This window comes from Geotrypetes seraphini, chromosome 8 (genome assembly GCF_902459505.1).
Source record: "Geotrypetes seraphini chromosome 8, aGeoSer1.1, whole genome shotgun sequence".
Classification (NCBI taxonomy): Eukaryota; Metazoa; Chordata; class Amphibia; order Gymnophiona; family Dermophiidae; genus Geotrypetes; species Geotrypetes seraphini.
This window is the reverse complement of record NC_047091.1, coordinates 28272955-28299592: the sequence shown is the minus strand read 5'-3', so window position 1 is coordinate 28299592 and position 26638 is coordinate 28272955. Positions and strand designations below refer to the sequence as shown.

The following is a 26638-nucleotide window of genomic DNA, read 5'->3' as shown; positions in this document are numbered from 1 at the left end:
AAGTATCTGGTTGGTTTACAATAATAGAAATTAAAAAGATATTTAAAATTACATAAAGAAAATGATAAATTGAAATAAATTAAAAAATAAAAAAAATAAATGGGGGGGAATTGAGGCCAAGACAAGGACATAATTGAGACAGATAGGTGACGAGAGGAAGGAGGGGGAGAGGGAGGTTTTTAATTACATTATGTAAAAAAATAAAAGGAAGGAAAAAAGGGAGGGATAAAACAGGAGGGGAAGGGGAATGTCGCTTCTTGAAAGCGTTTCTCCAGTTATTTATTAGTCTGCCCAACTGTACATGCTCTATAAATTAATTTAATCTAAATGATCCTTTTTCTTAGGTATTTCTTGGCCAGAAACCCAAAGCTCTGCCCGGTAGTGTGCTTAGGTTGCATCTACTGGAGTCTCTATCAAAGCTCACTTCAGCCCATCTAAAATATCTCGGCCATCCCCAACCCATCCTCAACTGAATGGCCATAAACAGGACACAGACCGTACAAGTCTGCCCAGAACTGGCCTTAGTTCTTCAATAAATACCATTTATTTTCTGATTAGAGATCCTCTGTGTTCATCCCATGCTTTTTTTTTAAACTCTGTCACTGTTTTTCTCTCCACCACCTCCCTCGTGAACGTATTCCAGGCATCAGTCACCCTCTCTGTAAAAAAGAACTTAGCCTTACTGGGTCAGATCAATGGTCCATCAAGCCTATTAGCCAGTCCTCAAATAGTGCACTGCATTTGCTATGAAATAGCAATAGCATCTGTGAGTATATTCTTGATTGAGTTAATACAAACAAAGAAAAATCAGAATCCTAGACCAATCCCTATGGCAAGCCTGCACAACTCAAAAAAGATCCAGGGCCAAAACAAAGTCAGAAAATGTAGCGAGGGCTACAGGTAGTGGCCACGGCTCTAGGCACCCGGAAGTGTGCGTACATTGCATGAGCAGAAGCCTTCCAGACAGGCCCTGATACGCCAGTAGAGGGTGCAAGCAGGGAAGACGGCAAGAGAGAAGGAGAGTCACTGGTGGCAGCTGATTGCCTACAGCAGTGTTTATGAACTACTTCAAGCTAAGTACCCCCATCCACAGACCTCCCAAGCTCTGCCCCAGATACTGCCTCCTTTACTAATTGTAATGCAATTTTTTCCTTTCATTTTTCATATACATACAGCAGATGTAAATTCTCAAAACTGACACATTTCAATCACTAAACTGAAAAGAATTTTTCCTACCTTTTGTTGTCTGGTGATTTTGGGCTAGATTCACTAAGCAAGCCAATCATGTACCGATCGGTTTGCGACCCCTTTGCAACCAGATTTCCCTCGGGCCCCATTCACTAACCTCTCCTGCGATCTGCTTTGAATCCGTGCATGCAAATGAAGAGAAACGCATGTAAAGTAGGCAGGGACGTGATTCACAACACAAAATTCTTGATCCGACTGGGCTGGGCCGATAAACTGAAGAAGTGACTGCTGGGGACCAGTCGAAAATGTCTGTCCGACTCTGGAAGCCCTGCTCGCCACCCTCTCCTGCCTGCTCGCCGCATCGCCGCCCCGGTTCTCCTGCCCTGACTTCCCCGAAAATCTCCTGCCTGCTCGCCGCATCGCCGCCACGGTTCTCCTGCCCTGACTTCCCCAAAAATCTCCTGCCTGCTCGCCGCATCGCCGCCATTGTTCTCCTGCCCTGACTTCCCCAAAAATCTCCTGCCTGCTTGCCACATCGCCGCCCCGGTTCTCCTGCCCTGACTTCCCCGAAAATCTGCCTGCTCGCCGCATTGCCACCCCGGTTCTCCTGACCTGAGTTCCCCAAATCTCTCCTGCCTTTCCCCGCCCAGCGAGCCCGTGGTTTTAACCCGCGGGTTTAAAGTGGGTTAAAACCACGGACTCGCAGGGCTAAAAAGTTTTAAAGTTAAAAAAAAAAAAAAAGATCGCAGCTCTGACAAGCATGCGCAGACCATCTGCAGATGTCTGCGCATGTGTGGGGGTTGCAGAAAAGCTATCCGTGCTGGCAGATGGGAGCGATATTTTAGCTTCAAGAATTCGTCGGAGCGATTGAGCAGGTTGCTGAATCTAGCCCTTAATTAGTTTCTGGTTGGACTTCCTTCTGACTGTACATACAACATTTCTTTCACAATCCAGCCCCATCCCCTTTGGGTTCAGGTCTTTATCTCTTTTCCCTGTGCTTACTCTCCCCAGATCCAGTGTCAGTTCTCCTTTATACCTACCATCACCTTTGTTCCAGGTCTCCCTCCTCTGTTATGATCTTTCATATCTCTGTTCTTCCTCAGGGTCTCTCCCCCCTTCTGTCTCTTCTGTCTGCACCTCCCATAGTCCAGCATCTTCCTCCAGTCTTTCCCCTTTGGTCCAGGCCTCTGTCTGTCTGTCTTTCTTCTGCTTACAACCCCCCCCTCCAACTCCCCATCCCCATGTCCAGCATTTGTTCTCCTTTCTTCCAGGTCTTTCTCTCTATGCTTCTCTCTCTCTCTCTCTCTCTTCTTCCTTCCTCCATCCCTGGTCCAGAATCTTTCCACCTCTCTGCAGTCTCTTTCTCTCTCTTCCCTCTATACACCCCCAAGTCCAACATCTGCCCCTCCTTTGTTTCAGGTTTCTCCCTCTATCTTACTTCTGCTAACATTTTGAGTCCTCCCACCTTTGATCCGGGTCTTTCTATCTCTCTCACTCTCTTTGTCTTCCCCCCCCCCTCCCCAGGGCCTGGCATCTTTCTCTCCTCGGTTCAGGGTGTTTCCCTTCTCTACCCCCTCTAGTCCAGCATCTGCCCTGTCTTCCCCCTCCCTTTTGATTCAAGTTTGCTTTCCACCCCTCCTCAAGGTCCTTTTCTGTCCCCACCCCTGTTGTCCAGATCCAGCGTCTCTGACAATCCCCTTCGTGCCGGGGCCCTTGCGGGATTCTGAGACTTTCCCCCCTGTCAAACTCTGCATTAACAATCCATATAACCTATTTATAAATGATCTGGAAATTGGAACGACGAGTGAGGTGATTAAATTTGCAGATGACACTAAACTGTTCAAATTTGTTAAAACGCATGCTGATTATGAAAAATTGCAGGCGGACCTTAGGAAATTGGAAGACTGGGCGTCCAAGTGGCAGATGAAATTTAATGTGGACAAATGCAAAGTGATGCACATTGGGAAGAATAACCTGAATCACAGTTACCGGATGCTAGAGGTTCACCTTGGGGGTTAGCCCAAGAAAAGGATCTGGGTGTCATTGTAGACAATACGATGAAACCTTCTGCCCAATGTGTGGCGGTGGCCAAAAAAGCAAACAGGATGTTGGAAATTATTTTAAAAAGGATGGTTAACAAGACTAAGAATGTCATAATACCCCTGTATCGCTCCATGGTGCAACCTCATTTGGAGTATTGCGTTCAATTCTGGTCTCCTTATCTCAAGAAAGATATAGTGGCGCTAGAAAAGGTTCAAAGAAGAGCAACCAAGATGATAAAGGGGATGGAACTCCTCTCGTATGAGGAAAGACTAAAACGGTTAGGGCTCTTCAGCTTGGAAAAGACAGCTGAGGGAAGATATAATAATAATCCTGAGTGGAGTAGAATGGTTACAAGTGGATCGATTTTTCACTCTGTCAAAACTTACAAAGACTAGGAGACACTCGATGTTATAAGGAAATACTTTTAAAACCAATAGGAGGAAAAAATTTTTCACTCAGAATAGTTAAACTCTGGAACACGTTGCCAGAGGATGTGGTAAGTGCGGATAGCATAGCTGATTTTAAGAAAGATTTGGACAAGTTCCTGGAGGAAAAGTCCATAGTCTGTTATTGAGAAAGACAAGGGGAAAGCCGCTGCTTGCCCTGTATTGGTTGCATGGAATATTGCTACCTTGGGTTTAGGCCAGTTACTAGTAACCTGGATTGGCCACTGTGAGAACGGGCTTCTGGGCTTGATGGACCATTGGTCTGACCCAGTAAGGCTATTCTTATGTTCTTATGTAGTAATACAGGTGTGTTAGACTTAAACTAGCCACCAAAGTAATGAGCTTAAATAAAAAGCTCTAAAGAAACTATACACAAGTTCCTCAGAATGCCACACAGTTTAACGTATGGTAGCTGTCCTCATAGGAACCTTATAGTGTGTGATTTTTTTACTTTTATATATTTTTCTCAATAAATTATAAGGTGCTTGTGCTTAATATTTTATAGCATGGTAACAATAGTAGCATAGTAGCAATTACTTAGCTTTTTTAGAAACTGGGTCTGGCTCAATCCCCACCGACGCGTTTCATTATTTCATCAGGGTCGAGGAAGGAGAACGCTGTAAAAAACAAACATTGTATGAGTTAAAGAACCCAGCGGTATAAGCAATCTAAGTTTAAAAGTTGCTACAAGGCTTACCAGAGCAGTTCTATGTCTTAGCGAAATGCTAAATCCATGTTTAATGAGCCGGAAATGAAAAAAATCTCTGCATGAAGAGAGCTAATAAGTCAAAAACCCCTGATCATGTGATTCGAAACTAGCCAATGAACTCCTTGCAAGCGGACCTTTAACTTAAAGCCCGGGCTGTCATTAATCAGAATCATATACTCGCTGTTAGCCAATCACTGGTCAGATTCAAACCATGAGGATACATTGTGTTGAGTTTAAACATCCACCGAAGTTCTTTAATGTTTAAATTATGTTCATAATATGTAAGGTTCCTATGAGGACAGCTACCATATGTTTAAACTGTGTGGCATTCTGAGGAACTTGTGTGTAGTTTCTTTAGAGCTTTTTATTTAAGCTCATTACTTTGGTGGCTAGTTTAAGTCTAACACTATGTGAAATTCTGTGCACAATTTTGAATTTGAGTTATCAGCCTTATGTAGTAATGGCATTTTTGGAACATCCCAGTCAGATTTTAAAGTCAGGAGTGGCGGTAAAGGAAAAGTAACAACTTTTATTGAACATCAGATCCTCTTGCTTGCCCTCCCCAAATATTTCTATCTGGAGACGCCACTGCTCCCAGCATATTAATTTCTAAATCTATTACTTTCATCTCAAAAGTTTGTTAGTCATTCACAAATTGATATTTTTCAAAGTTGTGAAGAAAAAGCATCACACTGAGCCACTGTAAAGCCTGCAGCACTACATGCAAGTTATAAGAGCTCTAGCCCTGCTTCGGGAATCACCTGTGCATGCGGCATTGCTAGTCCGCAAGAGTGGCAATAGAGAGATCCTTGCACACTCTTAGAAGTAACATCTAAAGATCAAGGCAAGACGAGGGTTTACCCAGATATGAGACCCCAATGTAGTACATTTAGCGCATCTCCGCAATGTAGTACATAAGCAGCTTCCCGCACCCAGCGAGGTCATCTTCTGTGCTGTGACCGCCACCACCCAACATTTTAAAGCTAATTACAGCAGCCTACAGAGCGAACCTAGCAGGCTGCTGTCAGTCTCCGCAGCACGTTCCCCCTGCCATGGTCCCGCCGCTCCTCTGACATCAGTGGCGGGACCACGCCAGGGGGAATTTGCTGCAGAGACTGACTGCAGCATGCTAGGTTTGCTCTGCAGGCTGCTGTAATTAGCTTTAAAGAGGGAATCCGGAGGACGCCGAGAGGGAAGCTGAGGAAGATTGCTCACCAAGGAGGAAGACAGCCGGGCACTAGGGAGAACCATATTGGGCGTGGGCCGCATGTTGTGCAGACTGCCCTACAGAGTCCCCCAAGGCTCTCCTCTATCTCCAGAACTCTTCAATCTATACTTCAGAAAACTAGTCAAAACCAACCTGTTCAACCGATTTGTGACCAAGGATTCCTAAAGTCTTCACTGCTTATCCCACGCTGTATGAGCAGCCCTTCTTATTGTAAACCGCCTCGACCTACTACTTATTGTAAACCCGCCCCTACAATGTAACCTTACTCTGTACAAATATTCATGTACTCAAAGACTTCATTGTTTTTTTTTCGCTGAATGTCCAGTTCTTCTTTATTGTAAACCGCCTCAAACTACTTTGGCTTTGGAGGTATATAAACAATAAATTATTATTATTATTATTATTACATAGACATATTCGGTACTTGCTTGGACAAACTAGGCATATCTGGCTCTCGTTTTCTCGGAGAGAATGAGATCTCCGAGAGAACGAGAGCCAGAAGGCCTTGAGCATGCGCAGATGCTCAAGGCCCAGCCCAGGCAAGAGGCGGGAGCTCGCATTCACCCTTACAACGAGCAGAAGGGTAAGGACCATGCTTGGGAGGAAGGGCGGTCGGATGCCGTTTTCAGCACGGGGGTGCTTTGCGGTTCTCGCGGGGGGGGGTGTGGTTGCGATGCCGGTTTGGGGGAGGTGCGATGCCGATTAGAGCAGGGGGAGGGGGTGATGGAGCAGCGCCGGTAGCCTCAGGGGGGGGTTGGTGGAACGAATTCTTCAAGTTTCCATTATTTTCTATGGGGAAAGTTGCTTTGATATAGGAGTGTTTTGGTTTAAGAGCATGCTTCTGGAACGAATTATGCTCTTAAACCAAGGTACCACTGTACTTCTGTTCTGTGTTCACAGAAGAAAAATCCTGGAGAAGAACCGAGATTGTCTGGCAAAGTTACACGAGAAAATGGAGTAGATTCAGTGCCATTCACGGAGGAGAGTGTTTATGAGCAACTTGAAAAACTGAAGGTGGACAAGGCAATGGGACCAGATGGGATCCATCCCAGGATACTATGGGAGCTCAGAGAGGTTCTGGCGAGTCCTATTAAAGACTTGTTCAACAAATCTCTGGAGATGGGAGTAGTTCCTGGGGATTGGAGGAAAGTGGATGTGGTTCCTATTCACAAAAGTGGTCACAGGGATGAAGTAGGAAACTACAGGCCGGTGAGCCTCACTTCAGTTGTTGGAAAAATAATGGAAGTTTTGCTGAAAGAAAGGATGGTGTTCTTCCTTGAATCTAATGGGTTACAGGATCCGAGGCAACATGGCTTTACAAAAGGTAAATCGTGCCAAACGAACCTGATTGAATTTTTTGATTGGGTGACCAGAGAGCTGGATCAAGGACATATGCTAGATGTAATTTACTTAGATTTCAGCAAAGCCTTTGATACAGTTCCTCATGGGAGACTGTTGAACAAACTTGAAAGGCTGAAGTTAGGACCCAAAGTAGTGAACTGGGTTAGAAACTGGCTGTCGGACAAACGCCAGAGGGTGGTGGTTAATGGAAGTCGCTCGGAGGAAGGAAAGGTGAGTAGTGGAGTCCCTCAGGGTTCGGTGCTGGGGCCGATTCTGTTCAATCTGTTTGTGAGTGACATTACTGAAGTGTTAGAAGGAAAAGTGTGCCTTTTTGCAGATGATACCAAGATTTGTAACAGAGTAGACACCGAAGAGGGAGTGGAAAATATGAAAAAGGATCTGCAAAAGTTACAGGAATGGTCTAATGCCTGGCAACTAAAATTCAATGCAAAGAAATGCAGAGTAATGCATTTGAGGATTAATAATAAGAAGGAACTGTATATGCTGGGAGGTGAGAAGCTGATATGCACGGACGGGGAGAGGAACCTTGGGGTGATAGTGTCCGAAGATCTAAAGGCGAAAAAACAGTGTGACAAGGCAGTGGCTGCTGCCAGAAGGATGCTGGGCTGTATAAAGAGAGGCGTAGCCAGTAGAAGGAAGAAGGTGTTGATGCCCCTGTACAGGTCATTGGTAAAGCCCCACTTGGAGTATTGTGTTCAGTTTTGGAGACCGTATCTGGCGAAGGACATAAGAAGACTTGAAGCGGTCCAGAGGAGGACGTTGAAAATGATAGGAGGTTTGCGTCAGAAGACGTATGAGGAGAGACTGGAAGCCCTGAATATGTATACCTTAGAAGAAAGGAGGGACAGGGGAGATATGATTCAGACGTTCAAATACTTGAAAGTTATTAACGTAAAACAAAATATTTTCCAGAGAAAGGAAAATGGTAAAACCAGAGGACATAATTTGAGGTTGAGGGGTGGTAGATTCAAAGGCAATGTTAGGAAATTCTTCTTTACGGAGAGGGTGGTGGGATGCCTGGAATGCGCTCCCGAGAGAGGTGGTGGAGAGTAAAACTATGACTGAGTTCAAAGAAGCATGGAATGAACACAGAGGATCTAGAATCAGAAAATAATATTAAATATTGAACTAAGGCCAGTACTGGGCAGACTTGCACGGTCTGTGTATGGCCGTTTGGTGGGGGATGGGCTGGGGAGGGCTTCAGTGGCTGGGAGGGTATAGATGGGCTGGAGTAGGTTTTAACAGAGATTTCGTCAGTTGGAACCCAAGCACAGTACCAGGTAGAGCTTTGGATTCTTGCCCAGAAATAGCTAAGAAAAAAATAAAAAAATTTAAATTGAATCAGGTTGGGCAGACTGGATAGACCATTCGGGTCTTTATCTGCTGTCATCTACTATGTTACTATGTTATATGTTACTTTTAAGGATGTTCTCTCTTAACCAAATAGTAGAATTTTTTTTCTGACTAGCCTTTATGCTCAAGAAAAAAATTGCAGTGTCCTCCCTCCTTTTTTGTTTTTTCCATTTTTGTTCTTTCCTTTCAAAAATTTGGTAGTTCTCCTACCTTTTGTGCTAGTATCTTCGGCTGTTTTAAAGTTTAGTTTTTTTTGTTGTTGTATTTTTTTTACTTTGTTGTTTTAATATTTTTTGTTATTTTGTATTAATTATTTTTTCCCTACTCAAATGTATTATGAATGTTAGCTGCTTTGAAACTTTGAAAAGGTGAGATAACAAAATTTAAATAAACTTGAACAAACATGCTACATATAAAGCTAGAAACAGTGTCACAATGGATGATAGATCACAAACTAAAGCTGAATCAAGACATAACTAAATTCCTACTTCTCGAGAAAAAAACAAAAAAACCCAACCAAAACCCAAACCATAACAAACCTAGAAATAAACTCCATCCAGTGGCGTACCTAGGGTATGTGGCACCCGGGGCCCATCATTTTTTGACCCCCCCCCCCATGTAAAAAAATATTTTTTGTAATGACCATGAAACAGAATAAATGATCAGAATAGAAACAGGCAGTGAAAATTTTCTTATATTCCAAACATAACATAACATAAATTATGTCTGAATTGTCATGACATCAGAAGTACATATGGAGTAGTTGCAGGTGATGCTTGGGACAGTTCTGATTGTGTTAGTTCGGTTTTATGTGTTTTTTGAATAGAAGGGTTTTTATTTCTTTTTGAAGGTTTTGCAGTCTGTGGTAGAAGTCAGTTGGTTGTAGAGTTGGGGGTCGAGTGTTGCAGCTCGAATGGCTAGGAGGTTGTCGATCAGTTTTTTTCTTTTGACGTTTTTGGTTGGAGGGTGTGTGAATGGTGCGTGAGTTCTCCTATGTCTGTTTGAAGTGGATTGAATTATTTAGCTGAAGAAATTAGTTACCCCCTCATCCCACACACATTAATTCTCTTCCATTTTTGTTCCCATTATAAAAAGCACTGATAAGTTTCCAGAAAAAAAATACATTAAAATAAGAAGTGAAAACAAAGGCCCCTACAGATGAGAACATAACATAAGAATAGCCTAACTGGGTCAGACCAATGGTCCATCATGCCCAGTAGCCCATTCTCATGGTAGCCAATCCAGGACACTAATACCTGGTCAAAACCCAAAGAGTAGCAACATTCCATGCTACCGATCCAGGGCCTGGCAAGCAGACACTTCCCCCATGTCTTAATAACAGATTATGGACTTTTCCTCCAGGAATTTGTCCAAATCTTTCTTAAAACCAGCTACACTATCTGCTTTTACCATAACTTCTGGCCACTTCATTTTTAAGTTTAGATCTTTCCTTTCAAACAGAGACCTTGCTAGATGTCAAATACAGCACAAGGTAACTTCACATGGACTTAACTGTGCAGGAAATGTGAATCTCCTCATACACCCACCATATAGTGCAAAAATGTGCAAAGGTCTGTTTTTTTCTTTCGATCACTACATAGCCTAATGCCACACAAGCAGCACTGTTACAAACATTCTGTAGGTCAATGCTAAGGATAACAAAGTTTCCTTCCTTGGACCAGAAGGAGATAAACCACTGGAAGAGATCCCAAAACAACACCCAAAGACCCACTCAGTGTGTGAACCAGTTGAGTGGAGTGGACTAACTGGGGGGTGGAAATGGGCCCGGAGTTTGCTCAGCAGAATTTCCCAGACCACCTCTTCCTCTCAACACATTGACACGCTGCTACCATCACCACTAGGAACACCTCACTGGGTAGGCCAGCTATGCTATAAACTTTATAAAACACATTATTATATTTTCTTATAAAGCACATATTTTAACTGAACTCTCTGACATCCTCAGCTTTTCCATTCACAAAAATAGAAGGAAGAAAAGTTCCCATTTCCTGCTGTCTCATGTCCCCGGCCTATACAATATTTTTTTTCTGCAGACCCTTCAAAAGTCTGACCAAATCCTCGTTTCACTTGCATTATAAAGTACTGAGGATGCCATCTCTCCCCAATCCCAGGTCCTAAAGTCTAAGACAGTAGCGCAAACTAATGCTGCCAGATACAGGAAAAAAATTTTTGATTCGATTCAGCCCTATTGAATTGGTTTTTCAATTCGATTTTCCTGCCCAGTTGGGTGATTTTTTTCAAAACTCCTGGTGGGATTTATAGCTTTTTCACCCCCTTTGGCTTCTCCTAACCACACTGGCGCTGTGGTGTAAATAAAATAAAGAAACAAAAAGGACTTTTCCTCTCTCTGTTAAATCCTAGCTCACGTTTGCAGTCCAACACCAGCTCTGGCAGGATACACATTTCAAATCTGACATATTATAATCACAAAACAGAAAATAAAATTAATTTTTCTACCTTTTGTTGTCTGGTTATATTTCAAATCTTGTTGGTCCAAGACTCTGGTTTTCTTCTGATAACTTGCTTGCCAGGGTCTCCTTCTTTCTGCATACTAACCATCCATCTGCCAACTCTGTCCTCCCTTTCCATTTCCCTTCCCTTCCCAGGAAGTCTGGTATCTTTCCTTTTTTTCATCTCCCTCCACAGATCCACCTTTTCTTAAATACCCTTTCATCTGGCATCTCTCCCTCCTTCCCCACCACCCCAGAGTCCACCATCTCTCCCTTTCTTTTCCTAATTACCCTCCTATCCAGTATCTCTATCCCTCCTCCACACCATCCCTTGTGTCCAATTTCTCTCCCTTTCTGTTCCTTCCCTCCCTAAATCCCATGGTCCATCATCTCTCTCCCTCTCCTCTATTTTCAGACCCATTATTTCTTCCCCCCTCCAAAAAAGTTTGGCATATGCACGTCTCTTTGAACACCCCCTTCCCTCCGTGTACTTCTAAATCATGGTCCCCCTTAAAGGTCTGCCTGTCCCCCCTTGAAGGCCTGCACCCCCCTTGAAGGCCTGCACCCCCGAAGGCCTGTCCCCCACTTGAAGGCCTGTCCCATCCCCTTGTAGCTTCTCCCCCCCTTGTAGGCCTGTCCCCCCTTGAAGGCCTGCCTGCCTTTCCCCCCCTTGAAGGCCTGTCCCCCCTTGAAGGCCTGCACCCCCCCCCGAAGGCCTGCACTCTCTTGAAGGCCTGTCCCCCCCCCCCCTTGAAGGCCTGTCCCCCACCCCCTTGTAGGCCTGTCCCCCCTTGAAGGCCTGCCTGCCTTTCCCTTCCTTGAAGGCCTGTCCCCCCTTGAAGGCCTGCACTCCCCCCGAAGGCCTACACTCCCCCCTTGAAGGCCTGTCCCCCCCTTGAAGGCTGTCCCACCCCCTTGTAGGCCTGTCCCCCCTTGAAGGCCTGCCTGCCTGCCTTCCCGCCCTTGAAAGCCTGTCTCCCCCTTGAAGGCCTGCAACCCCCCTTGAAGGCCTGCAACCCCCCTTGAAGGCCTGCAACCCCCCTTGAAGGCCTGCAACCCCCCTTGAAGGCCTGCACTCCCCCGAAGGCCTGTCCCCCCCTTGAAGGCCTGCACTCCCTTGAAGGTCTGCACTCCCCCGAAGGCCTGTCCCCCCCTTGAAGGCCTCTCCCACCCCCTTGTAGGCCTGTCCCCCCCTTGAAGGTCTGCACCCCCCCTTGAAGGCCTGCCTGCCCCCCCTTGAAGGCCTGCACCCCCCCCCGAAGGCCTGTCCCCACTTGAAGGCCTGCCTGCCTGTCACCCCTTCCCCCTTGAAAGCCTGCCTGCCTGCCTGCCCGCCCGCCCCACCCTGAAGGCCTGATGCCCCGACCCACCCCGAAGGACCGCTCGCCCCCCTGGCCTCCCCGCACCACCTATGAAGCAGCCGCAGCAGGATCGCGAAGTCAGCGTCAGCGATCCCTGCGCTGCTTCCTGCGCCACGGTCCCGCCCCTCCTCTGACGTCAGAGGAGGGGCGGGATCGCGGCGCAGGAAGCAGCGCCTAAGCAGCGCAGGGATCACTGACACTGACTTCGCGATCCTGCTGCGGGCTGCTTCACAGGTGGTGCAGGAAGGTTAGTGGGGCGAGCGGTCCTTCGGGGGTGGGGGTGGGGACTGAACGGCAAGGCCGGGAGCACCCCCTTAGGGCTGGCACCCGGGGCGCACCGCCCCTTGGTATGCCACTGACTCCATCACATACCCTATGCAACCCAACCTAAAACTGCTGGGAATAATGATAGACAAGGCTGCTCTATGCAGCTACAAATCAGCATAACAGTCCAGAAAGCCTTTGCTGTCATATGCAACCTAAGACAAATCCGAAAATGCTTTGACAAAAAGCAATTCAGACTCCTGGTCCAGTCCCTAGCCTGGGACTCCTAGACTACTGTAATATCCTATGCCTGCCCTGCCAATATGATAAAAAAAAATTACAAATAGTGCAAAATATACCAGCTTTGACTGATATACTCACTGAAAAAATATGACCACATTACCACTGCATTCAAACACGTATAAGCTACAAATTCTACTACACCCTTTTCAGAGCCCTGAATGGCGATAGGTTGGTCTATCTAAACACTCACTTAACCAGGAACAACACATCCAGACCAAGGAGAACACAGGCACCCTTTATTCACCCCTCAATCAAAGGCATACAACACAAGAAAATGTATGACAGCCTATTAGCCACCCAAGCAGCAAAATTAGACTGCCACCTCTCCAACCTGCTGACCATGACGCCCAGATACAAAATCTTTAGGAAAGAATTAAAAAACAAGGGCTCCTTTTACTAAGCTATGATAGCGTTCTTAGCGCATGCAGGATTTTAGTGCTAGCTAAACCCGCACTATGTGGCTAGAACTAACGCCAACTCAATGCTGGCATTAAGGTCTAGCGCTTGTGGCAATTCAGCGTGCGCTAAGTGCGTGCTAAAACCGCTATCGCAGCTTAGTAAAAGGAGCCCCAAGTTATTTAAGAAATTTGTCAAATGATATAACCTTCTCAATATATACCTGGATCCTAACTGCTTCTTCTAAATATCTATCTTGTAATATCTTTGGATTTGCCCAGACCAATTATTTTGTAATCCATCTAGAACCGAAAGGTATTGGCGGAATAGAAGACACTAATATATAATGTAATGTAATACACTTCTCCCTCGGTATTCATGGTGGATAGGGGCTGAGCCGGACCGCGAATTGAGAAAAACCACGAATAACTTCTCATCTGGCTCTGACCCACCCCTGCCTCCCTCCCGCCTTCCCCCTGGCCAATAGGAAATGACTGCCACGAGTTCCCGTAGTCACTTGAGACTACAACGGGAGCTCATAGCAGCCATTTCCTTTTGGCGTTCTACACGAGGCAGGAGCGTAGGAAGATCGCTCCTGCCCCAAAAGCCCGCTAGACCGCCGGGATGCCGGGAGGAAAACTGGAGAGATGCGGGAACGTGGTAAACTCCTCCCCCCAAAAAATTGCAAATATGTGAAACCGCGAGTGTTGAAACCACGAATGAGGAGGGGGACGTGTATATCCATTCCTTGTTCATTTCTAAGAAGCAGCACCAGCTTTCACCAAGTCTGCCTGGCTAATTGTATATAAACTTTTCCAAACATTTTTCTTTAAGCCAACCTTTGCTAGATGCATTGACCATATCTTCGGTGGTTCCACAATTTAATTTTCTGAGGAAAATATACTTTCTCAATTTTTTAATAAAACTGCTAACATCAATCTGCATCTTTTTACCAATTTCCCATTTCTCAATATATTGGCAAATTACAGTAAACTAATTTGCATATTCATATTGTATAAAAATATTCAGTAATATATCCTAAAATAAATATAGTTAATAAATAATTGTCCTCTACTGCAGTTTGAAAAGTAAATAACCTGTATTGCACGATTCTCAAAGAAAACTAAGAACTATGGGATTCATTAAAAAAAAAAAAAGCGGCCTAAATCGGTACTTGGACGATCAAAAAGACAGATTGTCCAAGTACCGATAATCAAAGCTGGTTTTACACGTATCTAAAACCAGCTTAGGCCTTTCCCCTGCCTTTGAATGCCTAGAGTGAAAAGAGGCGTTTTTGGAGGAGGGGAAAGGGTGGGAGGTGGGCAGGAGGTGAGCCGACCTAGACTTAGTTGTACTGTAAGTATAACCAAAAGATTAACAAGGTTGCCCAGTCAGAACTTATACGTTTTGACTTAGACCAAGTCAAAACAGGTATAAATTCTGAATAGGGGCCACTGAGCTGATCGCAGCTGCTGCGATCAGCTCAGCAGCCCCGGCAACCTGCCCACCCCCCACCGCAACAATTGCGATCCCACCCCTGACAAAACCGTGATCGCCAACAGGAGAGATCCCAAGCCCTCCTGTTTCCACTCCGCAGCCCCCAGAATCCCGAACTGGCAGGAGGGATCCTAAGCCCTCCTGCCGGAAGGCAATCGCCCCCTACGCGAATACCGGCAGGAGGGATCCCAAGCCCTCCTGTCGAAGATGTACCCTCCACCCCCCCTCAAATACCAGCAGGAGGGATCCCAAGCCATCCTACCGAAGATGCACCCCGAACCCCCACCCCCTTAAAATACCGGCAGGAGGGATCCCAGGGGCTCCTGCCCACAGCGCACGCCCCACGACCCACCAAACGCCACCCCCAAACGGTCCCCCGAACCCCTGAACAGCCCCCACTACCCAGGCCCCCCTAACCCTGGACACCCGCCTAACTTAGCAGAACGTTGGATGGACGGACGGGTCCTAAGTCCAGCTGGCAGGCCTGCCATCCTTGGAATGGTGGGTATAGGGCCTGATTGGCCCCTGTGACTAAGCCTCGCCCATAGGAGAGGCCTTAGACGCCTGGGATAACTGGAATTGGCCCAGTTGCCTTCTGTGGGCGGGGCCTTAGGCACATGGGGCCAACCAATCCCATGTGCCTAAGGTCCCGCCCATAGGAGGGGCCTAAGGCAGCTAGGCCAATTCTGGTTGGCCCATGCATCTAAGACCCCTCCTATGGGCGAGGCCTTAGGCACATGGACCAATCAGGCCCTAGACCTGCCATTCTGAGGATAGCAGGCCGGACTTGGGACCCAGCCGGCCAATGTTCTGGTAAGTTAGGGAAGTGTACGGGATTAGGGTTGGCCCGGGTAGTGGGGGGGGCGTTCGGGGGTTTGGGGATGCACCGTGGGCAGGAGGGCTTGGGATCCTGCCTGGATTTAAGGGGGTAGGGGGTTCGGGGTGCATCTTCGGCAGGAGGGCTTGGGATCCCTCCTGCCGGTATTTGAGGGGGAGTGGAGGGTATGGGGTACGTCTTCAGCAGGAGGGCTTGGTATCCCTCCTGCCGGTATTTGAGGGGGAGTGGAGGGTATGGGGTACGTCTTCAGCAGGAGGGCTTGGTATCCCTCCTGCCAGTATTTGAGAGTGGTGGGGGTTTGGGGTGCTTCTTCGGCAAGAGGGCTTGGGATCCCTCCTGCTGGTATTTGTGGGGGGGGGAAGTGATTGCCTTCCGGAAGGAGGGCTTAGGATCCCTCCTGCCAGTTTTGGGTTCTGGGGGTGGTTGCAGGAGGGCTTGGGATCCTTCTTGTTGGCGATCACAGTTTTGTCGTGGGGGGGGAGCAGTTACAGGATTCTGTAACCGGTGTTTTTTTGACAGAGGCCGGTTACAGAATCCTGCTTTTAGGCGAAGGACTGGCTCTTCCTTCACCTAAAAGGTCTGAGTTTGGGCGTTTGGGACTGGGTGATTTTTTTGGTCGGGAAAGTGGTGTAGGGATAGACGTAGTGGCAGTCTGGGCCAGTAGATTGCTGAACGTGCAGGTAGACCATTCTAAAATTTAAAAAAAACACCTCAATTTGGACTTTTTTTTTTGGGGGGGGGGGGTTTGAGAATGGACATTTTCCCTGCTGCCAACTTCAGCTTCTACTGACTTAGGCCAAAAGGGGACTTAGATGTTTGTTTTTTTTTTTTTTATTATGCCCCTCCACACTAATAACTCATTATGACATGGAGGCAGATTGACCACTCAGGGTGGTTTACCTTAGACTGTGGACACATCTAGTGACAACTTGGGATTCTTGTCATTTTTCCTGAATGATATTTTGGTGCTTTTTAGGGTTATATTTTTTTCAGAATTATAGTCCTAATGTAGAATGTGCCTTGCCCATTCTAAAGAGACCATCTCCTATTGCAGTTAAATGTTATTCTACTCTTGATACATACAATTTAATGTTTTGTTAATAAGTTAATTTTTTTACTTTAGGTATGTTTCCTGTGTTCTTGGGTGTCCCTATGAAGGGAAGATTGCCCCAGCTAAAGTTGCTGAGGTGAGTATAGTTTTATAAATAACAATTTGGATATTTTTGCAAAATTAACACCCCCCAAAAAATCAATTTCTTGCTTTGTGCCATAAAGAGCTTATTTTTGAAACAGAAATACTTTCCAAAAATTGACATAATGGAAGATGAATGATTTTTTCACAAAAACATCCAAATTGCTATTTTCAAAACTCCCTTTATAAGACTTTTTTATGCAGTTTGTCTAAATCTAAAGGGAGCATGTTGGAGGAGTATTTTGAGCAGGACTGGGGCAGGCTTATGATTAGGACATTTTTCTGCGATAATGATACATTGTAAAAATGTCTGGGGCAAAAAAAAAAAGAGTATATTTTGGGCTACACTTGTTTAAATAATGACTAAGTGCCAGCAAGGTGCCCAAACTAACTGGATGACAACGGGAGGGATTGCAAGACCGCTCCTCCCTTAATTTCCCCAGTGGTCACTGACCCCCCCTCACCCCACTAAGACTGCTATGATGACTTCAGATGTGATGGCCATTCCTATTAGAGCAGCAGGCAGGCCCCTAAAGTAGCCTAGTAGCCAGTACAGTGGACTGTAGAGAAGGGGACCGATGTCCATATCCCACTTGAACTAGCACATGTGTGGTAGAAAGTAAAGAGTAACCCAAAAACTACAAAATACCTACTGTACACACATATAGGTGTTCACGGAAGAAAATCCTGGAGAAGGACCAAGATTGTCTGGCAAAGTTACGCAAGAAAATGGAGTAGATTCTGCGCCGTTCACCGAGGAAAGTGGTTATGAACAACTTGAAAAACTGATGGTGGACAAAGCGATGGGACCGGACGGGATCCATCCCAAGATACTGAGGGAACTCAGAGAGGTTCTGGCGGGTCCTATTAAAGACTTGTTCAACAAATCTCTGGAGATGGAAGTGGTTCCTGGGGATTGGAGAAGAGCAGATGTGGTCCCTATTCACAAAAGTGGTCACAGGGATGAAGCGGGAAACTACAGGCTGGTAAGCCTCACTCCGGTTGTTGGAAAAATAATGGAAGTGTTGCTGATAGAAAGAATAGTGAACTTTCTAGAATCTAATGGGTTACAGAATCCGAGGCAACATGGCTTTACTAAAGATAAATCATGCCAAACAAACCTGATTTAATTTTTTAATTGGGTGACCAGAGAACTGGACAGAGGACATAAGCTAGATGTAATTTACTTAGATTACAGCAAAGCCTTTGACTTGGTTCCTCATAGGAGGCTCTTGAACAAACTTGAAGGGCTGAAGTTAGGACCCAAAGTGGTGAACTGAGTTAGAAACTGGCTGTTGAACAGACCCCAGAAGGTGGTGGTTAATGGAAGTCGCTTGGAGGAAGGAAAAGTGAGTAGTGGAGTCTCTCAGGGTTCAGTGCTGGGCCTATCTTGTTCAATATGTTTGCGAGTGACATTGCTGAAGGGATAGAAGGTAAGGTTTGCCTTTTTGCGGATGATACCAAGATTTGTAAAAGAGTAGACACCGTGGAGGGAGTGGAAAACATGTAAAAGGATCTGCAAAAGTTAGAGGAATGGTCTAATATCTGACAACTAAAATTCAATGCAAAGAAATGCAGAGTAATGCATTTGGGGATTAATAATCGGAAGGAACCGTATATGTTGGGAGGTGAGAGGCTGATATGTTATGCATTTCCTCCTTGCCTTACCAGCTTTAACAACAAACTTGAAATATCCAGCGCAGTCCAGTTCCTGAGGAAGCGGGTGTACACCCCCGAAACGGAGTCCCGTTGGACGAAGACACTGCCTGCTGACTGCACACACACGGAGAAGCTAAGTTCTTCCAGTTGTGTTTTTTTTTGCTCGGTTAGATTTGGACACTAATTTTCCTTTTGGCCCCCAGATTAGGGGAAAGAGATGAATTCTATCTCTATTTATATTTGATGTGTGTTTTTTCATATATTGTTTTTCACACATAGCACTTTTTGTTGTGCACATTAGTTATTCACACGGAGAGAGCCCGGGGATGTTTCGCAGTTAACACCTTTTTGAGTGTAAACCCGCGGCAGCTTGTCCCTGGACGTTCCAGGGGTTGCTGTGTGACTGAGGGTTCTCCCGTTAAAAATTAAAGTATAATACACAGTTGGCTAGTTTGAGCAATCAGTAGACCTCATCTCTTTCCCTTAATCATTTTGCTTTCTTGGGGTGAGGGAGGGTTTTAGATTTTTGTGTACCTACACCTCCACTCTTTACAGGGTTCTATTTTTTGTTCATCAATACAGGGCAAGCAGTGGCTTCCCCCATGTCGTTCTCAATAACACACTATGGACTTTTCCTCCAGGAACTTGTCCAACCTTTCTTAAAACCAGCTATGCTATCAGTTCTTACCACATCTTCTGGCAATGCATTCCAGAGCTTAACTATTTTCTGAGTGAAAAAAAATTTCCTCCTATTGGTTTTAAAAGTATTTCTGGAGGTGCACGGATCCAAGATGGCGCTTCTATGAGCTCGACGAGAGGACGCCAGGAAGCTTGCCAATAAATTACTTTTGTACTTCTTCGTTGAACTATTACCTTTCGGTATGCCGAAGCGAAGAGGCAGGAGTGCGGCTGGGGCCTCGCGGCGCTCTGGACCAGTAGCAGTAGGCACTATTGACGAACTGCGGCGGATGCAGGACATCACGGCGGCGGCAGTTTCCCTACTGGCGGCAAGGCAACGAGGCGAGATGCCGGCAGCCTCCTTGGGGCTTGAAACAACGCTCAGCCCTGACGCCAGATCTCCGCTCCTACAACCTCACATTACTAGCTCCCCGAGGGAGAGAGTGTTGCCAGGAGGCGGTGGACATTCTACCTCTGAGGCCAGAGAAGTCGATCCGGAGAGCAGAAGTTTAGGTTCTCAGTTTTCTCAAGAGAGCCTGAACTTAGAAAGTGAAGATTTAACATCTGGTGGAGTAAGAACAGCCCAGACAGAACAGAGACAGGGAGAAACTGCAATTGGTGAGCAATCCTATATAATAAAACCTTACCCGCGCATGCAATTTTAAAACGGCATGATCCCTGCCGTTGTGAGTTGTGATCCATGGCCGTATTCTATTTTAGAACGCTGACTAAGAAAAAATTTTAACATGTAACACCTTTGTTAAGGGAAAATCACTGGTTACCGGTTAATCACAGAATCACTTATAAAATAGCTCTAATGACACATAAGATATTACTAAATGTTTTTCCACCCTTTGGAAACTCTGTTCTATCAAACACTACTTTGATTTCTCCGCCTTCAGTTTGCTGGTCCAATCCCTAATCTTAAGCACCTTGGATTATTGCAACATCATATATTTGGGTTCCTACAAGAAAACCATTAAACGTCTTAGACTTATTCAGAACACTGCTGTCTGCCTCATCTATGGCCTCAAAAAATCTGACCATGTTAGCCCCTTCTACAGAAAACTTCATTGGCTTCCAATTGAAGCAAGGGTCATCTTCAAATTCGCCTGCCTCTGCTTTAAAACCTTGACTGGATCATCCCCGATATACCTGTCACGTTACTTTGTGTTCCCAGGCTCTAACCGAACACGCAATGCCCACCTGTTTGCCTTCCCTTCGCCAAAGGGATGTATTTACAAAAGATTCCTGGACAAAACCCTCTCTTTTCAAGCTGGCAAATGGAATGATTGCCTTACCACCCTCATCTCTCTTGCCCCATCCTAACTATCCTTCAGAAAATCTCTCAAAGCTTACCTTTTTGATAAATTTCTCTAACCCCATCCTTCCTTCCTTTCCTCTCCTTCCTCACCTGTATACCTCTTCTTCCCCAGATCTTACTATCCTCATCCTGCACTCCCTTGTAACTGTATATATTCCTTTCTCTCCTCTCTTCATCCTTCCAAAGTATTTTAGATCAATGTAGTCTTGTTAGAATGTTTATTTCTTATTTTTCCTCTATCTCTATTTTTCACTTCTTTGTTATTCTCCAGGTACTTTAGTTAGATTGTGAGCCTTCGGGACAGTAAGGGAATTTCTAAGTACCTATCTTACTTTTTAATTTTAATTGTTACTGTTACTGGTTACTTTACCCTGGTTAATCTGACTCTGCATCTTCGCTGTAAATGTACAGTCTCTTCTCCTGTAAACCGCTCTGAACTGTTTTGTGGTATTGCGGTATACAAAAATAAAGTTATTATTATTAAATAAAGCTCCAGTATTTTTAGAAAAATTTTTAATACCATACACACCTACAAGATCTCTTAGATCAGAAGAAAAATCTCTGCTAGTTACTCCTTCACTAAAAATTATTTATTCAAGGAGAGACACGATCTTCTCCGTTACAGCTCCCCAAATCTGGAATTCCCTACCTCTCAATATTAGAGATGAAAAACTACTCGCTAAATTCAAAGGCTTACTAAAAAGTTGGCTATTTAGGAATGCTTTTATCTGACCTTTTTCTGGTTTAATCATTTTACTTTTTCTTAGAACTTATCTGGACAAGGAATACTGTTAAATAGAAATCAAGTTGGTACCGTCCCCAACCTTTTTATGTCCTACCCACCCTTTTATTTTATTTTTACATTTTATTTAATCCAATTTTTTTTTTTTCCCCTTATTTTTTTCTTAGTATTTTTATAATCACAATGTTTTTAATACCATGTTTGTTGAAATTGTTTTGATATTTTTTTTTTGTAAATCGCATTGGATTTAGATATTGCGATTATATCAAACATTAAATAAACTTGAAACTTGAGGCAGGGATCACTCTGGCCACTCCCCTTCTCCCGCCCTCACTCACCAACCGCTGGAGGAAGCGCAGGCAAGCTCTCTCCCTGCCCAAGTCCTCGGCAGGGAACACACTGGAGCTTCCCCCCTCCCGCCCTCACTCACCAACCGCCATCACCGCTGATCCTCCTTTTCAAAGCAGCCTGTGATCGTGGCCAGCTTTAGCGAACCACGCAGGCCGCTCTCCAACTTCAGTAGCATGGGATATTACTCAGACTGGCAATGGGTCACGAGTAGAGTTCCACAGGGGTCGGTGCTGGGACCGCTCCTATTCAATATATTCATTAACGACCTGGAGGCAGGAACAAAATGTGAGGTTATTAAATTTGCGGATGACACCAAACTATGTCGCAAGGTCAATAACATGGAGGACTGCGAAGATCTCCAAAAAGATCTGACAACACTGGAAAAATGGGCCAAAAAGTGGCAAATGAGTTTCAACATAGGGAAATGCAAGGTCATGCATATAGGGGGAAAAAAAACAATGTTCACTTACAAAATGAGCGCTAGGGGTGAGCGACCTTGAAAGAGACCTGGGAGTGATGGTAGACACAACATTGAAGGCGTCGGCGCAGTGTGCCACGGCCTCAAGGAAAACAAACAGAATGTTGGATATCATTAAGAAGGGTATCATGACCAGGACAAAGGAAGTCATCTTGCCACTGTATCGTGCTATGGTGCGCCCACACCTGGAGTACTGTGTTCAGTTCTGGTCGCCGTACCTCAAGAAGGACATGGAGGTACTTGAGAGGGTCCAGAGAAGAGCAACTAAGCTAATAAAGGGCATGGAGGACCTCTCATACTGACAGACTGAAAAAGCTAGGACTTTTCTCCCTGGAAAAGCGGAGACTTAGAGGAGACATGATAGAAACCTTCAAAATCATGAAGAGCATAGAAAAAGTGGACAGGGACAGATTTTTCAAATTAAGGGAATCAATAAGTACAAGGGGGCACTCAGAGAAATTGAAAGGGGAGAGGTTTAGAACAAACGCCAGGAAGTTCTTTTTCACACAGAGGGTGGTGGATACATGGAACGCGCTACCAGAGGATGTGATAAACAGGAGCACGCTACAGGGGTTCAAAGAAGCTTTGGATAGGTACTTGGAAGACAAAGGGATTGAGGGGTACAGATAAGAGTAGAGGTAGATTATAGGGATGGGATTAGAGGTAAGTTACAAAATTAATCAGGGACCACTGTTCAGGCACTAGGCCTTATGGGCCACTGCGGGAGCGGACCGCTGAGCAAGATGGACCTCTGGTCTGGCTCAGCAGGGGCAACTTCTTATGTTCTTATGTTCCCTCTGACACACAGGATCGCGTCAGAGGGAACGTGCTACCGAGTTGGAGAGCGGCCTGCGAGGTTCACTAAAGCCGGCCACGATTGCAGGCTGCTTTGAAGAGGAGCAGGCCAGAAGATGCCAGGATGGAGGGAGGGTAAGAAAGGGGAAAATACAGGGGGAGAGGGAAAGGGGGCTGCTTTGGAGGGGGAGGTGTGCTGGGGACAGACAGCTTTGCTCTGGGGGGAAGACAGAAGGGGCCTGAATATGTATACCCTAGACCCGCAGAGGTCTCAAAGTCCCTCCTTGAGGGCCGCAATCCAGTCGGGTTTTCAGGATTTCCCCAATGAATATGCATGAGATCTATATGCATGCACTGCTTTCAATGCATATTCATTGGGGAAATTCTGAAAACCCGACTGGATTGCGGCCCTCAAGGAGGGACTTTGAGATCCCTGCCCCAGAGGAAAGGAGGGACAGGGGAAATATGATTCAGACATTTAAGTACCTTATTTTTCACTCCATAAGATGAAAGGGTGCATCTTAAGGAGCGAATGTAAAAAAAAACCCAAACAAGACACATACCTCCTTTTGGCATCCCAGCGGTCCAGCTTGCTTTCCGCGCTCCTGCCTGGGTTCCCCTGCTGTCTTCTGGCAGCGTCAGCAGCACAGCGGTGTAGGAGGCAGGCGCGCGCTTTTTGCGTGCCTGCTTGGTCCCTCCCTACGCTCCGAATGGCTGCCTGTCAAAAAGCGCGCGCCTGCGCTGCTGTGCCACTTCCAGAAGAGTGTAGCGAAACCCAGGCAGGAGCGCGGAAAGTGCGCTGGACTTCCGGGATGCCAAAAAAAAGATACTGGAGGGGTGGGTGCCTGCCTGCCCGCCTTTGCCTTTGGGCTGGCTGGCTTGGGATTGGCTGGCTGGCTGGGTTGACTGATGACTGGCTGGCTTGGGGTGGGCTGGCTGGCTGGCTTGGGGTGGGTTGGCTGGTTGGTTGGGGACTGACTGGCTGGCCGAGTTAACTGCGGGCCGGCTGGCTGGCTTGCTTGGGGCTGGTTGGCTGGCTTGGGGTGGGTTGACTGGTTGCCTTTGGGCTGGCTGGTTTGGGACTGGCTGGCTGACCGGGTTGACTGGGGGCTGGCTGGCTTGGGGGTGGGTTGGCTGGCTGCCTTGGGGCTGGCTGGCTTGGTATTGGTTGAGGGTTTGGGAGCTGGCTGGCAGGCTGCCACTAGATGTACCTACCATTAGACGTGCCCACCACTAGATGTGCCCTGTACCCTGTCCCAGCCTACTACTAGACCACCAGAGGGGGGACATGGTACAGGGCACACCATTTGGTTCAGAATTATTTTTTCTTGGTTTTTCTTCCTCTGGAGGTGGGTGCGTCTTATGGTCAGGTGCATCTTATGGAGCAAAAAAAAAAAAAAAATACAGTACTTGAAAGGTATTAATGTAGAACAAAATTTTTTCAATAGAAAGGAAAATGGTAAAACCAGAGGGCATAATATGAGGCTGAGAGGTGGGAGACTCAAGAGCAATGTAAGGAAATTCTTCTTTATGAAGAGGGTGGTGGATGCCTAGAATGCGCTCCCGAGAGAGGTGGTAGAGAAGAAAAGGGAAACAGAGTTAAAAAAAAAGCGTGGGATAAACACAGAGGATCTAGAGCAGTGGTTCCCAACCTTGTCCTGGAGGACCACCAGGCCAATCGGGTTTTCAGGTTAGCCCTAATGAATATGCATGAGAGAGATTTGCATATAATGGAAGTGACAGGTATGCAAATCTGCTCCATGCATATTCATTAGGGCTAGCCTGAAAACCCGATTGGCCTGATGGTCCTCCAGGACAGGGTTGGGAATCACTGATCTAGAGTCAGAAAATAATAGTAAATATTTAAGAACTAAGGCCAGTACTGGACAGACTTGCACGGTCTGTGTATGTTTATGGCTGTTTGGTTGAGGATGGGCTGGGGAGTGCTTCGATGGCTGGGATGGTATAGATGGGCTTGAGTGAGCTTTGACAGAGACTTCAGTAGTTGAAACTTAAGCACAGTACTGGGCAGAGCTTTGGATTTTTGCCCAGAAATAGCTAAGAAGAAGAAAAAAAAATTAAATTGAATCAGGTTGGGCAGACTGGATGGACCATTCAGGTCTTTATCTGCCGTCATCTGCTATGTTACTATGTTACCTGCAGGCATAAGGTCTGTCATAGTAGCTTACTGTTGTGTACAGTACTTTTATTTTGCTATTCTTAGAGGGCTCACCATACAGTATAAGGGTTCAGGTATATAAAATATCATGTATTCATAAGAACATAAGAATAGCCATACTGGGTCAGACCAATGGTCTATCTAGCCCAGTAGCCTGTTCCAGAATTGAATGCAGTACACAAAGTGAGGTCACACCATTGAGTGACACAGATGTATTTTAACAGTCTTAGTTTTGTTTACCGGCCCTTTTCTAATAATTCCTAGCAACTTGTTTGCTTTTTTGGTTGCCCCTGCACATTGGACAGAAGGTTTCAGCATATTGTCTACAATGATACTTAGATCTTTTAGGGGGTACTGACTCCTAAGGTGGGTCCCAGCATAAATTAACTATGATTTGGGTTATTCTTCCAAAGCAAAGAAGATATAGACTACCCACGTAAAAGTTAATAAAAGGTCCAAACCAGTGAGAGTAGAAAAAAGCAGAATGGAGAGTAGCGATGTGATGAACTCAACAAAAGAGGACTTTATGGAGAATATTTAATAAAGAGCTTTCATTGAGATGATCACATTGCTACTCTCCATTCTGCTTTTTTCTACTCTCACTGGTTTGGACCTATTGTTCGATTATTCTTCCCAGTGTGCATCACTTTGCATTTGTTCACATTAAGTTTCATCTGCCATTTGGATGCCCAGCCTTCCTAAGGTCTGCCTGCAACTTTTCAGTCTGCACCCATTTTAACAACTTTGAACAGTTTAGTGTCATCTGCAAATGTAATCACCTCACTCATTCCAGTTTCTAGTTCATTTATAAATATGTTAAATACCACAGATCCCTGTGGTACTCCACTATTTACCCTCCTTTATTGAGAAAAATGGCCATTTAACCCTACTCTCTGTTTTCTGTCCAATAGCCAATTCCCAATCCACAACAAAACATTGACTCCTATCCCAAGACTCTTTAATTTTCTTAGGAGCCTCTCATGAGGAACTTTGTCGAAAACTTTATGAAAATCTAGATACACTACATCAACTGGCTCTGTTATCCATATGTTTATTCACACTTTCAAAGAAATGCAGCAGATTGGTGAGGCAAGACCTCCCTTGGCTCAACCCTTGCTGACTCTGTCCTATTATAAACCATGCTTGTCTTAAGCGTTATATAATTTTTATTTTGTTATAATGGCTTCAACTATTTTCCTGACACTGAAGTCAGGCTCATGGGTCTGTAATTTCCTGGATCACCTCTGGAACCCTTTTTATAAATTGAGACCTTTTATTTGAAGTTCATTGTAGTACTCCCTAGGCTGCTGGGATGTCTATGTGGTCAGTCTAGTAAGACTGCTGGCCCCCAGACATCCCAGTGACTTGTTATTGGTTTGTTTGTGGGGGTTTTTTTTTGGGGGGGGGGTTTCCCTTGGATGTTTGTTGTTTTTTTTAATGGCAATTAAAGAGACACATTTGAGTACAAAAATGTCTACAATATGATGGTTTTTAAACAAAAAATGGCTGTTTTGGCACTGGGTTTTTAGATGTTTTTTGCAAAATGCCCAAAACTGGATTTGGGTGTCATATCAGAAATGCCCCTCTGGGGGGGCACGTGATGCCGGATGCGTGAACGGACGTGCCTCTCTGTAGCTCCAGGTCGCGCCGTCATATCCCGCTTTTAAAACTGCTTTTAGCCGGCCAGCGCAGTGCCCAAACATACGTCCCTGAACAGTCCCGATGTGCTGGACTCGATCCGCTACGAGTCTTCAATAAGGGACGAGTTGATGGAAGCGAAA

At 45.6% G+C, this 26638-nt stretch overlaps 1 protein-coding gene across 4 annotated transcripts in view; it reads left to right on the top strand.

Moving 5' to 3' along the window:
* HMGCL (3-hydroxy-3-methylglutaryl-CoA lyase) overlaps positions 1–26638 on the top strand; it is a 150544-nt gene that overhangs the window by 75611 nt on the left and 48295 nt on the right. For all 4 annotated transcript variants that reach the window (XM_033956812.1, XM_033956813.1, XM_033956811.1 and 1 more), the window contains exon 6: positions 16583–16646. In XM_033956812.1, the coding sequence (XP_033812703.1) occupies positions 16583–16646 (64 nt within the window). The remainder of the gene's footprint in view (positions 1–16582; positions 16647–26638) is intronic.